Source organism: Salvelinus namaycush, chromosome 26 (genome assembly GCF_016432855.1).
Source record: "Salvelinus namaycush isolate Seneca chromosome 26, SaNama_1.0, whole genome shotgun sequence".
NCBI classification, from domain to species: domain Eukaryota; kingdom Metazoa; phylum Chordata; class Actinopteri; order Salmoniformes; family Salmonidae; genus Salvelinus; species Salvelinus namaycush.
In genome coordinates this window covers 19,909,667-19,932,215 of record NC_052332.1, presented here as the reverse complement: position 1 = coordinate 19,932,215, position 22,549 = coordinate 19,909,667, and the positions used below count along the sequence as shown (strand labels likewise).

Below are 22,549 nucleotides of genomic sequence, written 5' to 3'. Positions count from 1 at the left end.
TGGATTTTGGTTTATACAACTCTCATGGATTTCAACACAACTGCTAAATTGTCTTTCAGATTATTGTCAAAGACAGTTTATATTTAACTGATTATCTATTTTCCTGGTCCTAGAGACCCACATGGTGTGCAGGTTTTTGTTCCAGCCCCCAGTACTCACACCTGATTCAATGGTAGTTGAATCCGTTCTGTTAGTGCTGTGGCTGAACAAAAGCTTGCACACCCTGTGAGTCCCCAGGACCAAGATTGAAGAGCTGTGACAGCAGGCAGGGGGCGCCTCATCCCTGTCTTTCTCGGACCGGTAATATCACGTGTGGGGGGTGTACTGAAGGTTGCAGTGATTATAGTCATATGGATGGATGTTATCACACTTAGAGGGGGGAGTTGAGGAACATCAGTCCGAAAACTGCACCGAAGTGAACAACTCAAGGAATCACGCTGCTGGAGAACAATTAGAACAAAATAATAGAGGATAAATTACACATGGATTACCTAAACATTTCTTATTTTGACTGAAATTGCATTTCAATAGAGAACCATATGGTTCGGTTTCAGGACAGTAAGGCGTTTTACCACTTCCCAGGTGAACTCACGAGGTCCGTTTTCTTGGATTTATTTAACTTCAATTTTGAGCAATGGGATATAAAACGGAACTTGGATATTGTTTCTTTGTGTTATTCACATATTCTCTCATATCCAGGTGTCGAATGAATATGGAAAATAATATCACAGTTGCGGTGATGCTTCCCGATAATTACCACAAGTATCCATGGGCTTTGCCTCGGGTTTTCCCAGCAATTCTCATGGCGAACGAGAATCTCCAGAAGAAGCACGGACTTCTCAAAGGCCACTCTATTCAACTCTTGAATTTCAGCACAGAGGATTCAACCGGTGTCTGCGCAGAAAATAAGGCACAGATTATCGCCGTGGATACCAAACTTTATAATAAACCAGATGCTTTCTTTGGACCAGGGTGTGTGTATTCAGTCGCCTCAGTTGGAAGATTTGCATCCCATTGGAAACTCCCATTGATAACTGCGGGAGGAACCGCATATGGGTTCGATAAAGGGGACGAGTACAATACGATTGTTCGCACCGGACCCTCGACCACAAAACTGGGAGACTTTGCTAACATTATTCACGCGCACTATAATTGGACCTCTCGTGCCATTCTGATTTTCCACGATTTGAAAAAAGATGACCGACCTCACTACTTCCTCTCTGAAGGAATTTACCTAAATTTGAAGGATGAAAATGTCACAGTTGGTGCCTTTCCATATGAAGACTCACCAAGCTATTATAAAGAAATCATTACTTTCATGAAAGACCACGGAAGAAGTAAGTCTATTAGTTGGCTATTTCCACATGTGCGATAGCAGGTTGACTTGTATTGTCACGAGTCTGGTCCTGGAGGCAGAACTGAGCATTTCCCCTAAACTAGGCCAGCTGAAATGTCCAAATTGGCTATATTGTAAAAAGTCATTAAAACAAAAATGTGCCTTTTGACCAGCTGTGCCATATGGAAATGTGGATGTTACCATAATAGCCTAGCACCAAGAATCTGATCAGATTTCCAAAATGCATGCAACATTGTCTCGACAATAATGAGATACTAGTTGGGCCTTTAACTAGCCTAGTAAATTTGGTGTTGGTGATAGGTAAGCATATTAGCCAACAATAATATTTAGTTTTGAGTTCTTGGTTTTGACATGGGCCGTCAGTGGATTTTAAACCTTTTCTTGCCATTCTTATCTAAAATAACAGGTAGACGATAAAGAATACACCTTTATGCATGTGTGTGACCAGACCACTGGTTTATTGCTCTTGTCCACCTGCGTATTTTTTGAAGAAAAATAAGTGATGGGCTCGTGGGTTCTTTCTTCTTCTCTTTTTCAAGGGTCCCTGCATGCATTTTACTTACAACATATATTCCAATTTAGTAGACAGCCATTTTAACCTGAAATGTGAATTATTGTTGTAAATATTATGTATGTAGTGTTGACGTTAATTAATTACAATGGCCCCATGTTAATTTACAATATCTTGGAATGTTGATTCGCAATCATACGTTTTTTTATTTGCAGCTCATTCTATTTAAAAGTAAGCCTTCCGTGTCCACAGTACAGTCTTGCTTATTTCAGGGCAATTTATAAGAAATGCTTAGAATTAGACAATTAGTAGGCTAGCTCAATATATTCCGTTTGTTTACCTAGTCTAAAATCATATTGACACATGGTAATGCTTGCTGTAGGATATGATATTACATGTTTATTAAAACTGTATACTTTTTTTTAATGGCTTTTATTAACACAAAACCGTTTTAGAAATGGTAAAATAATTCAAACTTTTAAAAGCATATCCTATACACATCACAGTACATTTAAATTATTTCAATGTTGTGATAAATAGCCAAATATTGTCGTTAGTTAGGTTAAGAAATGTCTGTAGAGAGGGTCACAATGAGACCAGATGAAAGTGACAGTGCCAGTTGTGTTGGCAAATCAAAGCTTGACATTGGTTAAATTGTTTGATACCAGTCATTTGTGTGTGTTTGCTTTCTGTTAGTCATCTCTCACGTCAACATTTTCCTTGTTGTTTATCTTATCAACACCATTGAGTGGCTTCAATGTGGGTTTATTTGAACCACGATTTCAAACATTTTGGCTACATGATTTCAAGAATTGGTAGCTTTTGAATTTTCAATTAATATTTGTTGGCAACTCTGGGAATCCTTAAATTGGAATTAATGATGTTAATGATACATTCTACTGACATGGTTGCATAAATCACCTTGGACCTTAGCATTATACTGTAATATAAACATATTGATAAAATACCAGTAGATGAAAGTTCAACAGAGAAACATCAATGCTGCTAAAATCTATGTTCAATGTTCTGAAGCAGGCAAGTGATATTTAATGTGTACTTTGGCCCAGAAATGTTCTGTTTGTTGGAAACATCTAATGCTCTGTGTTGATTTTAAATTGCTTCTGGAAGAAGAAAAGGCACTGAACTCTTTCACATCTTCTGGGAAGATACCGACCTCCAGTGTTCTCAATAACCCTAAAACATTACTCTAACCACTAAATGTTACTCTTGGCACACTGTTTTCATCCGTAGTTATTGTCAGGGTACTGATTTAGAAATCAGTAGATCAGAACATTGAGTGACTCTGCGCTAAACAACATAGCACAGATGGGACTGTGTGGCCGATGAGTGACTCATGTAAATGACTGGGTTTATCCATTGAAAAACTTTTTTCCAGCAGTAAGATGAATAAAAAACACTGCATATGGGGGTACCAAACTGATGTTATATCAGGAACAGGCACTTTGAAAGCTGCCAAACCTCTTAGCCGAATTATAGGCACGCCCATGGTGAGCTTGGGGTCACAGAAGCGAATGGTTTTGTCAGGGCTTGTCCAGGCTTGGAGTTCTGGCTCGACATTCCATTAACTTTTATCCTGATGAGATCACCAACAGATAACCCCTGGGCTATCAACCTTTACCTCAGCTGTGTGGTCTCCTTTTTAGTCAACGGCTTGGCAATAATGTCTAGTTTTGAGGTCAATTGTTTTTTTCAGCCTCTTGTTGTCAGGTACAGATGTGAAATGTAAATTGATCCACTCCAACACAGTCCTTCCTATTTTGTCTTCTGATGGGAAACCTGTCTGATTATTGAAAAACGGAATGGACTTTGTTCATGAAAAAAACAATTTACCTCCTTCAAATGGACAAACCTTAACTCCTAGACTTCATATGAAGCCAGTTATGTTTTAAAATCCCACCAGGTTGCCTCTGGAAAAGCTCACCACTTGATGCTTGTCAGACTACTTAAAGCATACATACAGAGAAAGGAAATGGCACATGGCTGAAAGGAAGAATACATCAAGCTGTGTTTTCTCTTTTGTGGAGGTACATATGTGAATTGTTTTGTCGCAGATTTGAAAAGCTACATGAGTGTTAACAAGGGTGCCCACATAATGGAGCGAAGGTAAAGTATAGACCCCTCACTGTAAACACAAAGTGAGGTTCCTGATAGTTGGAAATGTGTTTATGGAAGTTGTGTACTATCTTCCTGGAAGAGAACAAAGACATCCGATGAAGGTGTACAGTATACAAGTCCTCTTACAAGAGTTATTAAAGTCCCTCTAACGTTATACCATAATGCTAACATGATACCATAGGTTATAAGTATATCTAAAATGCTCTCTGTCATATTTATATAACACTAAGTAAGATAAACATTACACAAAACACTAAAGTTGACTACATTCTAAACATAGAGAGACTGGTCTTTTTTCAAGCGTCTTACCTGGAGAAAAGAAATACTGAAATTGAATGTATTCATTGTATAGGGATGTGTTGAATAGTGCAGCATTATCCTTCTCTGCATGTAGATGTTGTGTGAGTCATGGGAGAGAATGCAGCCTTGTACTAGAAATTTTAAATTAAGACGAGGTTGATTGTTTGCCATCTTTGTCTGCCACGAAGTGAAGTAAAATGTACCAAACAATTTGAAGTGCTTTGTATTAACTTAAGCCCGTGCAGATCCTTATGATTTCTACAACACAGGAGGACTTTTTCCTTGCCTTTTTGTACATTTGTTTTGGACGATGTCCAGGAGACAGCAGGACTACTTGGCATTGCTCCTTGTGAGCTGTTTTGGAAGAGATGAGAGTTGAGGTCTGAGCGGTGTTCTGTGCCGACTTTGGTCTAACACTTGAGGAAATGTCTGCTAACTGGGAGGACTGTCTTAGACCTGGCAGAAGTCACTCTGACATGCAGTGAATGGAAATAATGCCTACAGACATGCTGTCCATGGAGTAGACGGAATGCAAACAATGGGATTGTGTAATGTAGACAGGCGTACAGCACAGACAGCTTTACACACTGTAAACACACATGCACACTCCCCCTAAATAGTGCACGCACGAATGTGCACCATCAGTAGGTCTACCTACACATGCTTCCTCAACTGCATTTACCAAAAGTTACAGATTTGGATTGAATTCATATCTATGGTTCATATCTAAATCTAGTCTCACAATGATAAGAGGTGCAATTCTACTGAATAGTGCTAACATAATTCCTATAAAGAGTGATAAGAAACCTTTGTGTCGTGTTTTTGTCGTCCCTACAGTTGTGTATATCTGCGGGCCTCCGGACACGTTTCTGAGTATCATGAAGCTTTTCCAGAGTGAGATCCCAGACCCTGAGAACTACGCCATCTTCTATCTGGATGTGTTTGCGGAAAGCCTAACGGAGCGCAAACCCTGGCTGAACAACGACAGCCTCTGGATTGATCCCATCAAGGTCTTCAAGGTAAACTGCACAGACAGAGAGTTTGACAGACAGAGACATGGAGACAGAGAAATATTCCTGCCTTTGTTCCCTTTCATTCATTACGTTTTGCTAATTTAATTTTTCACAGAAACCATTTTTAGTAATTGTGTCCAAATACTCTGTCACTAATTTGATGTTGAACTGTCAGTGCCTTTCCCCTTCGGTCATTGGAACCAGACAAGTTTACTAGTCTGAAACTGCCATTTGGCCTGTGAAATGGATGTCTCTCACTGAGGAAATTCAATTCAAAGCCTCTACTTCGTGTGTGCATCACAAGCTTGTCCATCAACAGTATCATTCCACATCCCTCTGTTCCAACTGAACCTGTATCAAAGGGAACACAAAGTTCACCAAGTTGATTGAAGGTTTACCGACGAGTATGAATTACTGTAAAGTAGTGCTGAGCGATTAACCAACATTTCATTTGAACCGAGCGACGTCGGTTCAATTACTTGAATTCCATTTAGTGTTTTTTTTTTTTTTTTGTGAGCCCAATGCGCCAATTCTTTAGAGAGAAATCACATAATTCACGAGAGAAATCATGCCAATAACTATGTGGGACACTGGGCTGAAGGGAGTTCTAGTTTTCATTAAGCAAAGCTTCAACCTAATTCGGAGCCAGAACGTGGTAATTAACTACAATGACCATAATCCATTGTGTCTGTTTTTCCAGCTCTGACCGAGATGGATACACTTTTACACCTGGTATGTTAGGTTAGATACACACAGACCGCATGAGAAAGGAATGTACACAAGACAACCAAAAGAGGGCTAGAGAGAGTGCGTGAAAGTATGCATTATTTACATTGAAGAAGTACAATTATTTCGTCAGACAGCTTTGCAGCATACTTAGGCAGGTTAGCCTTACTAAATAGGATGACTAAAGACAGTACAGTATGGGGGAGCACATAGAACGTTGTCTGGCTGCTACTGCCTGAGCAGAGATGTGATGATGACTAAGGAATAAAAAATTATAAAGTAATCAAATAAAAATTCATTAATATACACAACTAAAATGTTTTTTTATTTCATAGTAACTTCCTATTTTTCTGTTGATGTCTACCCAATGCGGACCTGACGGAGACAATGGAATATTTTCAAGGTTTTTGCTGTGGAATTTCCATTAAAAACTAACAAATAATTGTAATTATTTCATAATGCATTTCATGTTTAAAAAAATATTGAAAACGTGATTATTTTCTAATAATCTAACCCAAACCGAACCAACTTCAAAAAACACTAATCGCTCAGCACTACTGTAAAGTTTTATTATAAAACGTTTAGGATGTTTGTACCTCATGCAAATTTGTATTTGTTTACAATGCATGTTTTTGTTCTTTAGAGGTAGAGATGTTTCCCAGGCATGTTTGTCACCAGCCATTGACAACCAGCTTGGGACAGTTATGGTTCATTGTTCATAACCTAATGAGGATGCTAACGAGAACCATGTCTCTCTCTCTACAGTAGGCCTACAAGGCATCCTCTCAACCTAACCCCAAAACTTTCCCTAAACCAGTCTAACTCACTGCATTAGTCATCCAATCAAATCATAACTGACCTTTGCCTATGATAACAATGCTTTGTCCCACAAATTTCAAATGGAAATTGCATTGTGCAGATGGATAAAGCTTTTATTTTAATCACAGTTATGTAAAATGAACGTGCTTCTCTGATCAACGTGATAACGAACTTCAAAATGGTTCTGACTCGGCAGGCAATAATCTGTCTCTGCTCGGAGGACTTTAATGATTGGATGGAGTTAATAAAGGAGAGCATGTGTTTTCAGCTAAAAGCCACTTAGTCCTGCATGTTGATGTGTTGAGAAATAAGTAAGTGGGGGGGTACAGATGCTTCTCTTCCAATTTGGTCGTTAAATGTCACTGATTTCGCTGCAGTTACTGTAGTCTCTTAGTATTAGAAATTCCGGCGTAGAACTCCTAATGAAAGGCGCTACAAATGACTTTGGATTGATAAAGACAAGTTAAGCTTATTAACTTGACTGAAAAAGTGTGTGCTGTTGTCTGGTTATTGCAAGTCTTTTTTTCTGAAGCGTTACAATAAAAAGGCTAGATATAACAGACACAATATGAAGGCACTTAGATGGAGATAGATAAGCTATTCGTAAAGCACTTTGTTGAGACCTAATACTTAGTTAAAATTGATGCCTCTGCTCGTGATATACTTCTACCTTGTAATATATACGATTTTGGCCCTGTTTTACTCATTATACAACATCTTCATTTGACTACAAGCAGTAAAAGGATTTATGGCAATATGCAGCCCTAGAATGTTGATTGCTTTTGGAAGTTACTTGTCGATTGTTTATCATTACTGAATCTGACTATTCAGCCGGATTTAGCTTATATCAGTAATAACAAGGCAAAGTTCAAGTCAAAACTCAATTGATGACCATATATTAAATCTTAGGCCGAAACGGTGCTTTTCCATCCAAACAATATGCCTCCATCCAAACATAATTATTCAAACAACGTCACAACTGTGGTCTAATAGCAATTTGTAACAAGTCAGGCAAATAGAAAATTAATTATAACATAAGCAATATATAGTTACCACAGCTGGTTTAAAAAAAAACGTTTTTGCCCTAGTCTTCAACACATGTGCATTTGGACACAGCTAATTGTGCATTCTTCACCATAAATGTTGTTGCCGTTTACTCACAAGGGACTGTTCATTAGACTGTTTAGATTATAAAACAGGATACATCTGCTCATTTTTAATCCTACTTCAAAGCATTTCGAATTACAATTGTATCATTTACATTTCCACCCAGTAGGAAATCCGTCTGCATGCCATGATTATAAATCTGTCATAGTTGGTACATGTTTATGATGCTCTGGGTGTAATTCCCCAGTGATGTTCCACTTTCTCAATATTGTCTCTCTTTCTTCCAGTCCGTGTTGGTAATAACATACAGGGAGCCTGATAATCCAGAGTATAAAGAGTTTCAAGATGAGCTCCACATTAGAGCTCAGAAGGACTTTGATGTGAACATAGAACCCTCTCTGGTAAGTTGTTTGAAATCCTGCCACATCTAAGCCACTGCTATAAAAGAGATCATTTATACATAGTAATTAATGGATTTCTTTGATTCATTAAAAACTTGACTCCTTCCTTGTGAAGATTAATGGCGTTTTGGCGTCTAACTGGGCTCAAACAGATATTTAAATCGAGATAGAAAGGGAGTAGAGCCATGCATATAAGGGTCAAGATATAATTCCATGCAAATAGTAAACAAAAGCTGCATTTGTGAATGAAGATTATGAAGACTACTCTCTTGCTGGCTGATGTATAGACCTCCATTCCTTTCAGATGGATTTCATCGCTGGCTGCTTCTATGATGGCTTTGTGATGTATGCTAAGGCCTTGGAGGAGACGCTGGCGGAGGGGGGCTCCCAGAGCGATGGAATCAGCATCACACAGAGGATGCAAAACCTGCGATTTTGGGGTGAGTATTATGAGTTGATCATGGTGCTGCTTTTAGTTCTTTGCAATCATCCTTTTTGTGTCAGTTGGGTAGGAAACCCATTTTTGCATTATGACTGATATGAAAAGTCTAAATGTGAAGGTTTTCTGTGTTTTAAGGGGTTACAGGACTTGTGACCACAGACAAAAACAATGCTAGGAACACTGATTTCAACCTCTGGGCAATGACAAACCAGGAATCTGGAGAGTATGGGGTAAGTGTTACTTCTGCAGGTAGATCTAGTTATTTAACCTTTATTTAACTAGTCAAGACATCTAAAGCTTTGCTATTTTAGAAGCCACTCACAAAAAGACACAACTTGCTATTTTGTTATCAGGCTTTTTTTTTCAGGCAAGTTAACTTTACAGTCACTTTAAAGTCATGGCAGTTATTACTATTCCAAAAAGGACCAATCGTTTATCAACATTACATAATTTGTTGCTAATTTACCAGTGGTAGACAGTGCACCATTATTTTATACTTTATGCAGATATGTTCTGATGAGTGGCCATACGTTCACTATGACGAAGGTACTTTCAGGTTAGTTTTGAGTGTGACTTACAAGAGAATCATTGAGTTCCCCAAGTAAACACTTGGCATTATCAATGTGTTTTCCTATGTGAACATTCAATAACAGTGTTCATTTTCAAATTCCTGCTTTTACAATATCCCACAGTGGAGATGGATGCAGAGCTATTCTTTTAAAGCCTCTTGTTTATTTATTGCTAATTGCTGTAGCCAACATTTCAATAGAAATGTATATTTCTAAACTACAAAAATATCTGTTGTCAAAATATCAATTTGTGCACTTTATGATTTATAAAATGGATCTCAATAGTAAACTCGGTGACAATAAATAATAACAGTGAGTGAGAGCAGTACTTTCGGGGGACCGATCTAATCCGTTCCAGATGTTAGTTTTCTGTAATTACTGTAACAAGAATTTCCCTCAATTACTCTCCGCATACTGAATTGGGGAGCTGAAAACCCAATGCTTTGCTTGTGCATTGCCAATTTGCCATCAATGTATTTAAAAATAAATGTTCAACATCATGCAAAGACTAAGGGCTATTACTTTTTGGGAGATATTCTGGGGTCATGACTCTTAATGATATGTTGGGTATTTGATCAGAGTCCGCTAACCTAACCAAAACTCCTTGATTTGAATAAATCACTGATTAGAAAGACACGGTTCTATTGAAACCAGTAGCTATTGAAGCCATTGATGACTGGTTGAGTTGAATGGCCCCCCTGCTCCTCAACAAACTTTTACAACCTGCATAGTTCTTGCCCTCTCAGTGGGGCTGCCCTTCTCCTTCACAGACTGAGTAGCAGGGAGGACCCAACCCAACATGCCTGTCTGGCCCTCCACTATGGAGGCAGGCTATATTGACATTCTCCAGCAGCTGGTTAGAGACATTGGAGTCATGTTTCACAATGCCCTTCTGTAACAAGGGAAGCTATTAACAGGGCTGGCAAATGCCATATCATCAAACAATAAAGCGCCCGCCGCCTGAGATGAAAGAACACCGTTTCTCAGACAACCTTTTCAAAACTACTAATTTGTCTGAGAAGGGCCAGTAAGTCAACGATACCCTGTCTTGCTTTATACATGAGTATATTTTAATGTTTAACATTTTAGTCATATAGTTATTTATTATGGGCATGCCCCCAAAACATTCAGGCCAAACTTTTGCTTTCTTCACTGATGGGCTTTCATGTTTTAAAGGCATTGAAGGAGAGTAGCAGCTATTTTAATATGCAGCTTTAATGCTACTGTGAAATTTAAACAGGCTCTCATTTTCATAATACTCTGTGGTGTGATATTTATTGGAAGTGGGAGAAAAAGGGCTCATTTTGATTATGTAACATGCTTCTTATTCATCCCTCTGAATGTATAATTTGGCCATGGGAATCGAGTTTGTAAACAAAGCAAAAACTTTTTCTTGGTGTTTTGCAGCTTGTGGCCCATTACAATGGAACTAACAAAGAGATCATCTGGTCCTCAACGGAGAGGATTCATTGGCCCAAAGGGAGCCCACCTCTGGATAACCCACCGTGCGTCTTCTCTTCTGATGATCCCATCTGCATTGATGGTAGGTCAAGTAGGCTGGCTCCTGTACAAGTGATTTAATGGTTAAGTCAGGTGCTTATATAGTATTACAGCAGTTTGAATAATTATTTGTAGTGTTGTGCCATCTTTGTTGATGCTACAGTTGAAGTCGGAAGTTTACATACACTTAGGTTGGAGTCATTAAAACTCGTTTTTTCAACCACTCCACAAATTTCTTGTTAACAAACTATAGTTTTGGCAAGTCGGTTAGGACATCTACTGTGTGCATGACACAAGTCATTTTTCCAACAATTGTTTACAAACAGATTATTTCACTTATAATTCACTGTATCACAATTCCAGTGGGTCAGAAGTTTACATACACTAAGTTGACTGTGCCTTTAAACAGCATGGAAAATTCCAGAAAATTATGTCATGGCTTTAGAAGCTTCTGATAGGGTAATTTACTTTATTTGAGTCAATTGGAGGTGTACCTGTGGATGTATTTCAAGGCCTACCTTCAAACTCAGTGCCTCTTTGCTTGACATCATGGGGAAATCAGCCAAGACTTCAGAAAAAAATCTGGTTCATCCTTGGGAGCAATTTCCAAACGACTGAAGGTACCACGTTCATCTGTACAAACAATAGTATGCAAGTATAAACACCATGGGACCACGTAGCCGTCATACCGCTCAGGAAGGAGACGCGTTCTGTCTCCTAGAGATTAATGTACTTTGGTGTGAAAAGTGCAAATCAATCCCAGAACAACAGCAAAGGACCTTGTGAAGACGCTTGAGCAAACCGGTACAAAAGTACAGTTCTGTGAAAAAGTATTTGCCCCCTTCCTGATTTCTTGTTTTTTTTAAACATTTGTCACACTTAAATGTTTCAATTCATCAAACAAATTTAAATATTACACAAAGATAACCAAAGTCAACAAAAATTGCAGTTAAGTGATAATTTTATTTATTAAGGGAGAAAAGCTATCCGAACCTTCATGGCCCTATGTGAAAAAGTAATTGCCCCCTAAACCTAATAACTGGTTGTGCCACCCTCAGCAGCAACAACTGCAATCAAGCGTTTGTGATAACTGGCAATGAGGCTTTCACATCGCTGTGGAGGAATTTTGGCCCACTCTTCTTTGCAGAATTGTTTTAATTCAGCCACATTGGAGGGTTTTCGAGCATGAACCGCCTTTTTAAGGTCACGCCACAGCATCTCAATCGGATTCAAGTCCGGACTTTGACTAGGCCACTCCAAAACCTTCATTTAGTTTTTTTTAAGCCATTCAGAGGTGGACTTGCTGGTGTGTTTTGAATCATTGTCCTGCTGCAGAACCCAAGTGCGCTTCAGCTTGAGGTCACGAACTGATGGCCGGACATTCTCCTTCAGGATTTTTAGGTAGAGAGCAGAATTCATAGTTCCATCAATCCCAGCAAGTCGTCCAGGTCCTGAAGCAGCAAAGCAGCCCCAGACCATCACACTACTACCACCATATTTGACTGTTGGTATGATGTTCTTTTTCTGAAATGCTGTGTTACTTTTATGCCAGATGTAACGGACGCACACCTTCCAAAAAGTTCACCTTTTGTCTTGTCAGTCCACAGAATATTTCCCCAAAAGTCTTGGGGATCATCAAGATGTTTTTTGCCAAAAGTGAGACGAGCCTTTATGTTCTTTTTGGTCAGCAGTGGTTTTCGCCTTGGAACTCTACCATGGATGCCATTTTGCCCAGTCTCTTTCTTATGGTTGAGTCATGTAGTTCTTTAGATGTTGTTGTGGGTTCTTTTGTGACCTCTTGGATGAGTCGTCGCTGCGCTCTTGGTGTAATTTTGGTAGGCCGGCCACTCCTGGGAAGGTTCACCACTGTTCCAAATTTTCTCCATTTGTGGATAATGTCTCTCACCGTGGTTCTCTGGAGTCCCAAAGCTTTAGAAATGGCTTTGTAACCCATTCCAGACTGATTGATGTCAATTACTTTGTTTCTCATCTGTTCCTGAATTTCTTTGGATTGCAGCATGATGTCTTGATTTTTGAGATCTTTTGGCCTACTTCACTTTGTCATACAGGTTCTATTTAAGTGATTTCTTGATTCAACAGGTCTGGCAGTAATCAGGCCTGGGTATGGCTAGTGAAATTGAACTCAGCTTTCCAAAAAATGTGATTTAACCATAGTAAATTCATGATTTAACAAGGAGGGGCAATTACTTTGTCACATAGGGCCATAAAGGTTCGGATAGCTTTTTTATTTTAACCTCTCTAGGGTATGTGGGACGCTAGCGTCCCACCTGGCCAACATCCAGTGAGATTGCAGAGCGCCAAATTCAAATACAGAAATACTAATTATAAAAATTCAGAAAACAAAACATATTTTACATAGGTTTAAAGATTAACTTTTTGTGAATCTAACCACGGTGTCAGATTTTAAAAATGCTTTACGGCGAAAGCATACCTTACAATTATTTGAGAACATAGCCCAGCAGACAAATCATTACAAACAGTAACCAGCCAAGTAGAAGAGTTATACAAGTCAGAAATAGAGATAAAATGAATCCCTTACCTTTGATGATCTTCATATGTTTGCACTCAGAAATTAATTTACTCAATAAATGTTCCTTTTGTTCGATAAAGTCTCTTTATATCCAAAAACCTCCGTTTTGTCCGCGCGTTTTCTTCAGTAATCCACAGGCTCAAACGCAGTCGAAACAGGCAGACAAAAAATCCAAATTGTATCCGTAAAGGTCATAAAAACATGTCAAACGATCTTTATATTCAATCCTCAATTTGTTTTTAGCCTAAATAATCGATAATATTTCAACCGGACAATAACGTCGTCAATATAAAAGGTAAACAAGAAAGGCACTCTCTCTGGTCGCGCGCATGAAAAAGCCCTGTGACACTTTAGGGTCCACTCATTCAGACTGCTCTTATTCCCTCATTTTTCAGAATACAAGCCTGAAACAATTTCTAAAGACTGTTGACATCTAGTGGAAGGCATAGGAACTGCAATTTGAGTCCTACGTCAATGGATACTGTAATGGCATTGAATAGAAAACTACAAAACCCCCCAAAAAACGACTTCCTGAATGGATTTTTCACAGGTTTTCGCCTGCCAAATCAGTTCTGTTATACTCACAGACACTATTTTAACAGTTTTGGAAACTTTAGAGTGTTTTCTATCCAAATCTGCATATCATATCTTCTGGGACCGAGTAGCAGGCAGTTTAATTTGGGCATGCTTTTCATCCAAAATTCCAAATGCTGCTCCCTACCCTAGAGAAGTTAGTAAATAAAATGATCACCTAAAAACTGCATTTTGTGTTTACTTTAATGACCATCGTTATGTTTGGAGAAAAAAGGGGGAGGCTTGCAAGCTGAAGAACGCCATCCCAACCGTGAAACACAGGGGTGGAAGCATCATGTTGTGGGGGTGCTTTGCTGCAGGAGGAACTGGTGCACTTCACAAAATAGAGGGCATCATGAGGTAGGAAAATGATGTGGATATATTGAAGCAACATCTCAAGACATCGGTCAGGAAGTTAAAGCTTGGTCGCAAATGGGTCTTCCAAATGGACAATGACCCCAAGCATACTTCCAAAGTTGTTGCAAAATGGCTTAAGGACAACAAAGTCAAGGTATTGGAGTGGCCATCACAAAGCCCTGACCTCAATCCTATAGAAAATTGGTGGGCAGAACTGAAAAAGCGTGTGCGAGCAAGGAGGCCTACAAACCTGACTCAGTTACACCAGCTCTGTCAGGATGAATGGGCCAAAATTCACCCAACTTATTGTGGGAAGCTTGTGGAAGGCTACCTGAAACGTTTGACCCAAGTTAAACAATTTAAAGACAATGCTACCAAATACTAATTGAGTGTATGTAAACTTCTGACCCACTGGGAATGTGATGATAGAAATAAAAGCTGAAATAAATAATTCTCTCTGCTATTATTCTGACATTTCACATTCTTAAAATAAAGTGGTGATCCTAACTGACCTAAGACAGGGATTTTTACTGGGATTAAATGTCAGGAATTGTGAAAAACTGATTTTAAATGTATTTGGCTAAGGTGTATGTAAACTTCCGACTTCAACTGTATTTCATGTGCAACATGGTTTTTCATGGAAGGCATGTATAGATGAAACATTTGAATACTGTGTAAGGAGAAACACTTTTGAATACATGTACATGTATTAGATAATAAAGAATAATTAGGTAGGCCAATGCAATGAAGTGATATGGTATCTATAGATAATGAATGAGTGTTGCTTCTCATCACCCTCCCAATCTCTCCAACAAGTGGAGTCCATCCACAAATAATGATCTGATGTATGAGTCTGGCTGTCTGTGGCACAGGAGGAAGACCGGCATGGTGATATACAGCATGGTTCCCCAACTGGCATGATTTTATTTGGCGCCCCCCCCCACAATTTATTTGGGGGGCCAATTTCTACTTATTTCTACTTGCACATCATCATCTGCACATCTATCACTCCAGTGTTAATTTGCTAAATTGTAATTACTTGCTACTATGGCCTATTTATTGCCTTACCTCCTCACGCCATTTGCACACACTGTATATAGACTTTCTTTTTTTCTATTGTGTTATTGACTGTACGCTTGTTTATTCCATGTGTAACTCTGTTGTTGTTTGTGTCGCACTGCTTTGCTTTATCTTGGCCAGGTCGCAGTTGTAAATGAGAACTTGTTCTCAACTAGCCTACCTGATTAAATAAAAGTGGAATAAAAATAAATAAAACATTTATTTTTTATATAAAACACTAAAAACACGAGCAAATCAGCTACAAGTAATTTTGGAAATCTGTTCCAGAGAGATGTGTATATATATATATATATATATATATACAGTGGGGAGAACAAGTATTGGATACTTACAAAGCATGTAGAGGTCTGTAATATACAGTGGGGAGAACAAGTATTGGATACTTACAAAGCATGTAGAGGTCTGTAATTTTGATCATAGGTACACTTCAACTGTGAGAGACGGAATCTAAAACAAAAATCCAGAAAATCACGTTGTATGATTTTTAAGTAATTAATTTGCATTTTATTGCATGACATAAGTATTTGATACATCAGAAAAGCAGAACTTAATATTTGGTACAGAAACCTTTGTTTGCAATTACAGAGATCATACGTTTCCTGTAGTTCTTGACCAGGTTTGCACACACTGCAGCAGGGATTATGGCCCACTCCTCCATACAGACCTTCTCCAGATCCTTCAGGTTTCGGGGCTGTCGCTGGGCAATACGGACTTTCAGCTCCCTCCAAAGATTTTCTATTGGGTTCAGGTCTGGAGACTGGCTAGGCCACTCCAGGACCTCGATATGCTTCTTACGGAGCCACTCCTTAGTTGCCCTGGCTGTGTGTTTCGGGTCGTTGTCATGCTGGAAGACCCAGCCACGACTCATCTTCAATGCTCTTACTTAGGGAAGGAGGTTGTTGGCCAAGATCTCGCGATACATGGCCCCATCCATCCTCCCCTCAATACGGTGCAGTCGTAATCCATGACGGCGTTGTGTGTTACTAATGGTTTTCTTTGAGACTGTGGTCCCAGCTCTCTTCAGGTCATTGACCAGGTCCTGCCGTGTAGTTCTGGGCTGATCCCTCACCTTCGTCATGATCATTGATGCCCCACGAGGTGAGATCTTGCATGGAGCCCCAGACCGAGGGTGATTGACCGTCATCTTGAACTTCTTCCATTTTCTAATAATTGCGCCAACAGTTGTTCCCTTCTCACCAAGCTGCTTGCCTATTGTCCTGTAGCCCATCCCAGCCTTGTGCAGGTCTACAATTTTATCCCTGATGTCCTTACACAGCTCTCTGGTCTTGGCCATTGTGGAGAAGTTGGAGTCTGTTTGATTGTGTGTGTGGACAGGTGTCTTTTATACAGGTAACGAGTTCAAACAGGTAATACAGGTAATCAGTGGAGAACAGGAGGGCTTCTTAAAGAAAAACTGTCTGTGAGAGCCGGAATTCTTACTGGTTGGTAGGTGATCAAATACTTATGTCATGCAATAAAATGCAAATGAATTACTAAAAAATCATACAATGTGATTTTCTGGATTTTTGTTTTAGATTCCGTCTCTCACAGTTGAAGTGTACCTATGATAAAAATTACAGACCTCTACATGCTTTGTAAGTAGGAAAACCTGCAAAATCGGCAGTGTATCAAATACTTGTTCTCCCCACTGTATATCTTATGTACATTCATATATGATCACATACTGTGTATAAGGTTTGAAATGATTATGTTTTAGTCAAATATTTTATCTGTTTGGGCTTCTTTCGGTCAATTTGCAGTCTACAAATGATTAGTAATTATGTTCCTGCTCCCAGGCCATACGCTCAAGAGAAAATCGGCCCACGGCTGAATCTAGTTGCTATACAGTATGCCTGGTGAACAAGGTTAAGAGACCAATAGGATCCTGCCTTGTTTAGGAATGACCTTCTGACTCAACTAGCATGAGTTGGACTGAAGGGGAACTGGAATGGCGCCCCACAGATGGTCACTTAAAGAAGAATGGTTGAAAAAGGCACATTTGAAAATACGATGTAACAAGTGTGTTGAATATATCTTCAAGAAGCCACACGTTTGAGTTTAATTTAGGCTAGTGTGGCAGTACAATTAGTTATTTTTTAGGAATTTCAGGATTGTTGAAATGTTCCTGGTGGATATTATGCCTGAAAGTGCTGGCAAAATTGCATACCCAAATACAGAATATATTAATTTCAGGAATGTATTGTGTGGTTTTTGAAAGCATAATTTGGTTCGCTGTATTTTCAGCTCACCTTCCAGTGCTGGGGATTGTAGCTGTTGGGTCTGGCTTAGCCCTCATCATTTTTGGAATCTCCAGCTTCCTCATTTACAGGTGAGTTGTTTTGTTCACACAGGCTTGTGCTCTGAAGACGGAGTAGTTGAAATAAACATATTTAATCTTGGAGGGAGGGGTAGACTGAGAGAGAGGGAGCGATAGAGAGTGAGATATTTATTTATAAGGAACACAAAAGGTGCCAGCATGGAATTGACATGACCGTTGCCAGGAGCAACCGCTCAGCAGCTGATGGTGCAGAAGTATGTCAGTTGCCAAGGCAAACTCTGTTACACTACCTGGCCTAAATACAGTGCCTTCAGAAAGTATTCACACTTTTTCCACATTTTGTTGTTACAGCCTGAATTTAAAATGGATTCCATTGAGATTTTTTTTGCCACTTGCCAAAATACCGCATAATGTCAAAGTGGAATTATGTTTTTTAAATTATAATTTTTTTGTTATAAAAAAATTAAAAGCTGAAATGTCTTGAGTCAATAAGTATTCAACCCCTTTTTTATGGCAAGCCTAAATAAGTTCAGGGGTAAAAATGTGTTTAACAACTTACAATAATTTGCATGGAAGCTGTGTGCAATAATAGTTTTTAACATGATTTTTGAATGACTACCTCATCTCTGTACCCCACACATACAATTATCTGTAAAGTCCCGCAGCAGTGAATTTCATACACAGATTGTACCACAAAGAGCAGGGAGGTTTTCCAATGCCTCGCAAAGAAGGTACAAAAATCTGACATTGAATATACCTTTGAGCATTGTGAAGTTATTAATTACACTTTGGATGGTGTATCAATACACCCAGTCACTACAAAGATACAGGCATCCTTCCTAACTCAGTTGCCGGAGAGGAAGGAAACCGCTCAGGGATTTCCATGAGGCCAATGGTGACTTTAAAACAGTTATAAAGTTTAATCATCCAGGCTGTATCACATCCGGCCGTGATTTGGAGTACTATAGGGTGGCGCACAATTGGCCCAGCGTCGCCATTGTAAATAAGAATTTGGCTGTGATAGGAGAAAACTGAGGATGGATCAACAACATTGTAGTTACTCCACAATACAAACCTAATTGACAGAGTGAAAAGAAGGAAGCCTGTACAGAATAAAAAATATTCCAAAACATGCATCCTGTTCACAATCAAGGCACTAAAGTAATACTGTGAAAAATGTGACAGTGTTATGTTTGAGGCCAATACAATACATTGAGTACCACTCAACATATTTTCAAGCATAGTGGTGGCTGCATCATGCTATGGGTATGGACTGGGTAGTTTTTCAGGATAAAAAATAAACTGAATGTCGCTAAGCACAGGCAAAATCCTAGAGGAAACCCTGTTTCAGTCTGCTTTCCACCAGACACTGGGAGATTAATTTAACTTTCAGCAGGACAATAACCTAAAACACAAGGCCAAATCTACGTTGGAGTTGCTTACCAAGAAGACAGTGAATGTTCCCAAGTGGCCGAGTTACAGTTTTGACTGAAATCTGCTTGAAAATCTATAACAAGACCTGAAAATTGTTGTTAAGCAAGGATCAACAAACAGTTGAATGTTGAAAAGAATAATGGGCAATCCAGGTGTGGAAAGCTCTTAGAGGCTTCCCAGAAAGACTCACAGCTGTAATTGCTGCCAAAGGTGCTTCTACAAAGTATTGACTCAGGGGTGTGAATACTTATGTACAGTTGAAGTCGGAAGTTTACATACACCTTAGCCAAATACATTTAAACTCAGTTTTTCACAGTTCCTGACATTTAATCCTAGTAAAAATGTCCTGTCTTAGTTCAGTTAGGATCACCACTTTATTTTAAGAATGTGAAATGTCAGAATAATAGAGAGAATTATTTATTTCAGCTTTTATTTCTTTCATCACATTCCCAGTGGGTCAGAAGTTTACATACACTCAATTAGTATTTGGTACCATTGCCTTTAAATTGTTTAACTTGGGTCAAACGTTTCGGGTAACCTTCCACAAGCTTCCCACAATAAGTTGGGTGAATTTTGGGCCCATTCCTCCTGACAGAGCTGGTGTAACTGAGTCAGGTTTGTAGGCCTCCTTGCTCGCACACGCTTTTTCAGTTCTGCCCACCAATTTTCTATAGGATTGAGGTCAGGGCTTTGTGATGGCCACTCCAATACCTTGACTTTGTTGTCCTTAAGCCATTTTGCCACAACTTTGGAAGTATGCTTGGGGTCATTGTCCATTTGGAAGACCCATTTGCAACCAAGCTTTAACTTCCTGACTGATGTCTTGAGATGTTGCTTCAATATAGCCACATCATTTTCCTTTCTCATGATGCCATCTATTTTGTGAAGTGCACCAGTCCCTCCTGCAGCAAAGCACCCCCACAACATGATGCTTCCACCCCCGTGCTTCACGGTTGGGATGGTGTTCTTCAGCTTGCCCTTTTCCCTCCAAACGTAACGATGGTCCTTATGGCCAAACAGTTCTATTTTTGTTTCATCAGACCAGAGGACATTTCTTCAAAAAGTACGATCTTTGTCCCCATGTGCAGTTGCAAACCGTAGTCTGGCTTTTTTATGGCGGTTTTGGAGCAGTGGCTTCTTCCTTGCTGAGCGGCCTTTCAGGTTATGTCGATATAGGACTCGTTTTACTGTGGCTATAGATACTTTTGTACCTGTTTCCTCCAGCATCTTCACAAGGTCCATTGCTGTTGTTCTGGGAGTGATTTGCACTTTTCGCACAAATGCACATTCATCTCTAGGAGACAGAAGGTGTCTTCTTCCTGAGCGGTATGACGGCTGCGTGGTCCCATGGTGTTTATACTTGCGTACTATTGTTTGTACAGATGAACGTGGTACCTTGTCATGCACAAAGTAGATGTACTAACCGACTTGCCAAAACTATAGTTTGTTAACAAGAAATTTGTGGAGAGGTTGAAAAACGAGTTTTAACGACTCCAACCTAAGTGTATGTAAAGTTACGACTTCAACTGTACATGCGTGCGTGCGTGCGTACGTACAGTACCAGTCAAAAGTTTGGACACCTACTCATTCAAGTTTTTTTTTTTTTTTACTATTTTCTAATAATGAAGACATCAAAACTATGGAATCGTGAGATATTTTTCTGTGAGATTTTTCTGTGAGATATTTTTGTATTTCATTTAAAATAAATTAGCAAAAAATTAAAAACTTATTTTCACCTTGTCATTATGGGGTATTGTGTGTAGATGGGTGAGGAAAAACATTTTATTTAATCAATTTTGAATTCGGGCTGTAACACAACAAAATGTGGAGTAAGTCCAGGGGTATGTATACTTTCTGAAGGCACTGTAGTTGAACGCCTGCATAGTTACACTCGCATAATAATCATTAACACGTTACTTTGTTATTATTCTTTACACTGAATGTAGACAGATCTTTGGTTGATCCCCACTCGCATTTTATGAACTTTGCTACAAACATGTTTGTGAACTGATATAGAGTTGTAGTGAGTTTTCAGAATAAATTATAGTTTTGCATAATTGGCTTTTTAATTGCGGTGGCAAAAAAAAACACCCGTGTGCTTATGCATCTGCTGGGAAAATAATTGGTACTCTGAACCCTGTCTATGTAGAGAAACATGTGAATGTTTGCACGTGCTCTTCATGCAGTTGGAGTTTTGAGCTGTAAATGAAAGCATTACTGTCACCCCAAATATTGATGTTAATGTTGTCCGTCACAGGTGGAACCTTGATAATTCATATTAATTATGTTTTAAATATTAAAACATTAATTGGCCTCTCTATTTGTCAGGATGTTAATGACCAAATCTTTATCATTACTTATCACAGTTTCTTTAAAATGTATGCCTTAGGAAATAGAGACTGAAAAGTGAAACAGAAATAAGTGCATATAGACATTTTTGGGGCATTAGCTTTAAATGAAACTCCATGGTTTGGTCATATATGGGGTTCTCTTATACAAAATGTGAACACACATTTTCTCACAGACGTCACCATTTATTGTGTGATTTTCTTCCATGTGTATCATGCACCATTCAAAGGAGGGTCAGCTTGGCTTTCTAATGACGTCTGACTAGGGTTTAAATGTGTGTGCAGTGTGAGGGGGAAGTTGAGCAGAACCTACTAGGCTATGTAGTTTAATGGAGAGTTGGTCGAGCAAAGGTATTCACATATGGGATTTATGAAACAATAGAGCTAGTGTGGAGCCCCACACTCTGGTGCTGCGGCTGCCAGAGGCCTGCAAACGAAGGCCTTTAAATAGAAAAATACTTTTTGGGAAGAGATAATTGGTTTAATGGTGTTTCCTGCCCTGAAAGGTTGCGCTGCTCCCCTGCAATGATGTGAAATTTCCATTCTTCCATACGGGCACAGTCCAGAGAGCTTATATACCCACCGGCATGGAACAAATAACGTTACAAAATGGATTGTTTGTTGATTTGTGTATCTGGCTTTTGTTTTTACTAATTGTAGCTGATCAGACACCAACTTATCTTGTAGTTCTTATTGTTTGGTACTACTTATGTCTGTTTTTGAAGTTTCTGAATTTAAACCCTATTAAAAACAGAATTTAAAACAGTTTCCTGCTTAGTCAAGGAGTCACTTGAAAGCCCAGTGCCTTTTTTTAATACTCTGAACTGGCTGGAATGCAGGGCCATGGAGGTTTTCAATGTTAGGACCCAGCAAAAGGTTTTTGGACTGTTTGACTTGAAAATGTGCTCTAAAAGAAACAAATAATAGTCTCTTTTGGGGCCAACTCGGGTGGCTCAGTAGAAGCATAAAATCCACCAATATGCAAACGCTGCAATAATCCACTGCCACCATCTGGAAGTGTTTTACACCTTTTAGATTGGCCTGGAA

The 22,549-nt window shown here is 39.1% G+C and overlaps 1 protein-coding gene across 1 annotated transcript in view; it reads left to right on the top strand.

The window, feature by feature from the left end:
• The first annotated feature begins 449 nt into the window (after positions 1-449).
• The window catches only part of LOC120021235 (atrial natriuretic peptide receptor 2-like), a 49,046-nt gene continuing 26,946 nt past the window's right edge, over positions 450-22,549 (top strand). Inside the window, exons 1-7 of the mRNA XM_038964907.1 lie at positions 450-1,337; positions 5,142-5,323; positions 8,257-8,370; positions 8,675-8,810; positions 8,948-9,042; positions 10,789-10,924; positions 17,687-17,771. Of these exons, the coding sequence (XP_038820835.1) occupies positions 635-1,337; positions 5,142-5,323; positions 8,257-8,370; positions 8,675-8,810; positions 8,948-9,042; positions 10,789-10,924; positions 17,687-17,771 (1,451 nt within the window). The 5' untranslated portion in view covers positions 450-634. The remainder of the gene's footprint in view (positions 1,338-5,141; positions 5,324-8,256; positions 8,371-8,674; positions 8,811-8,947; positions 9,043-10,788; positions 10,925-17,686; positions 17,772-22,549) is intronic.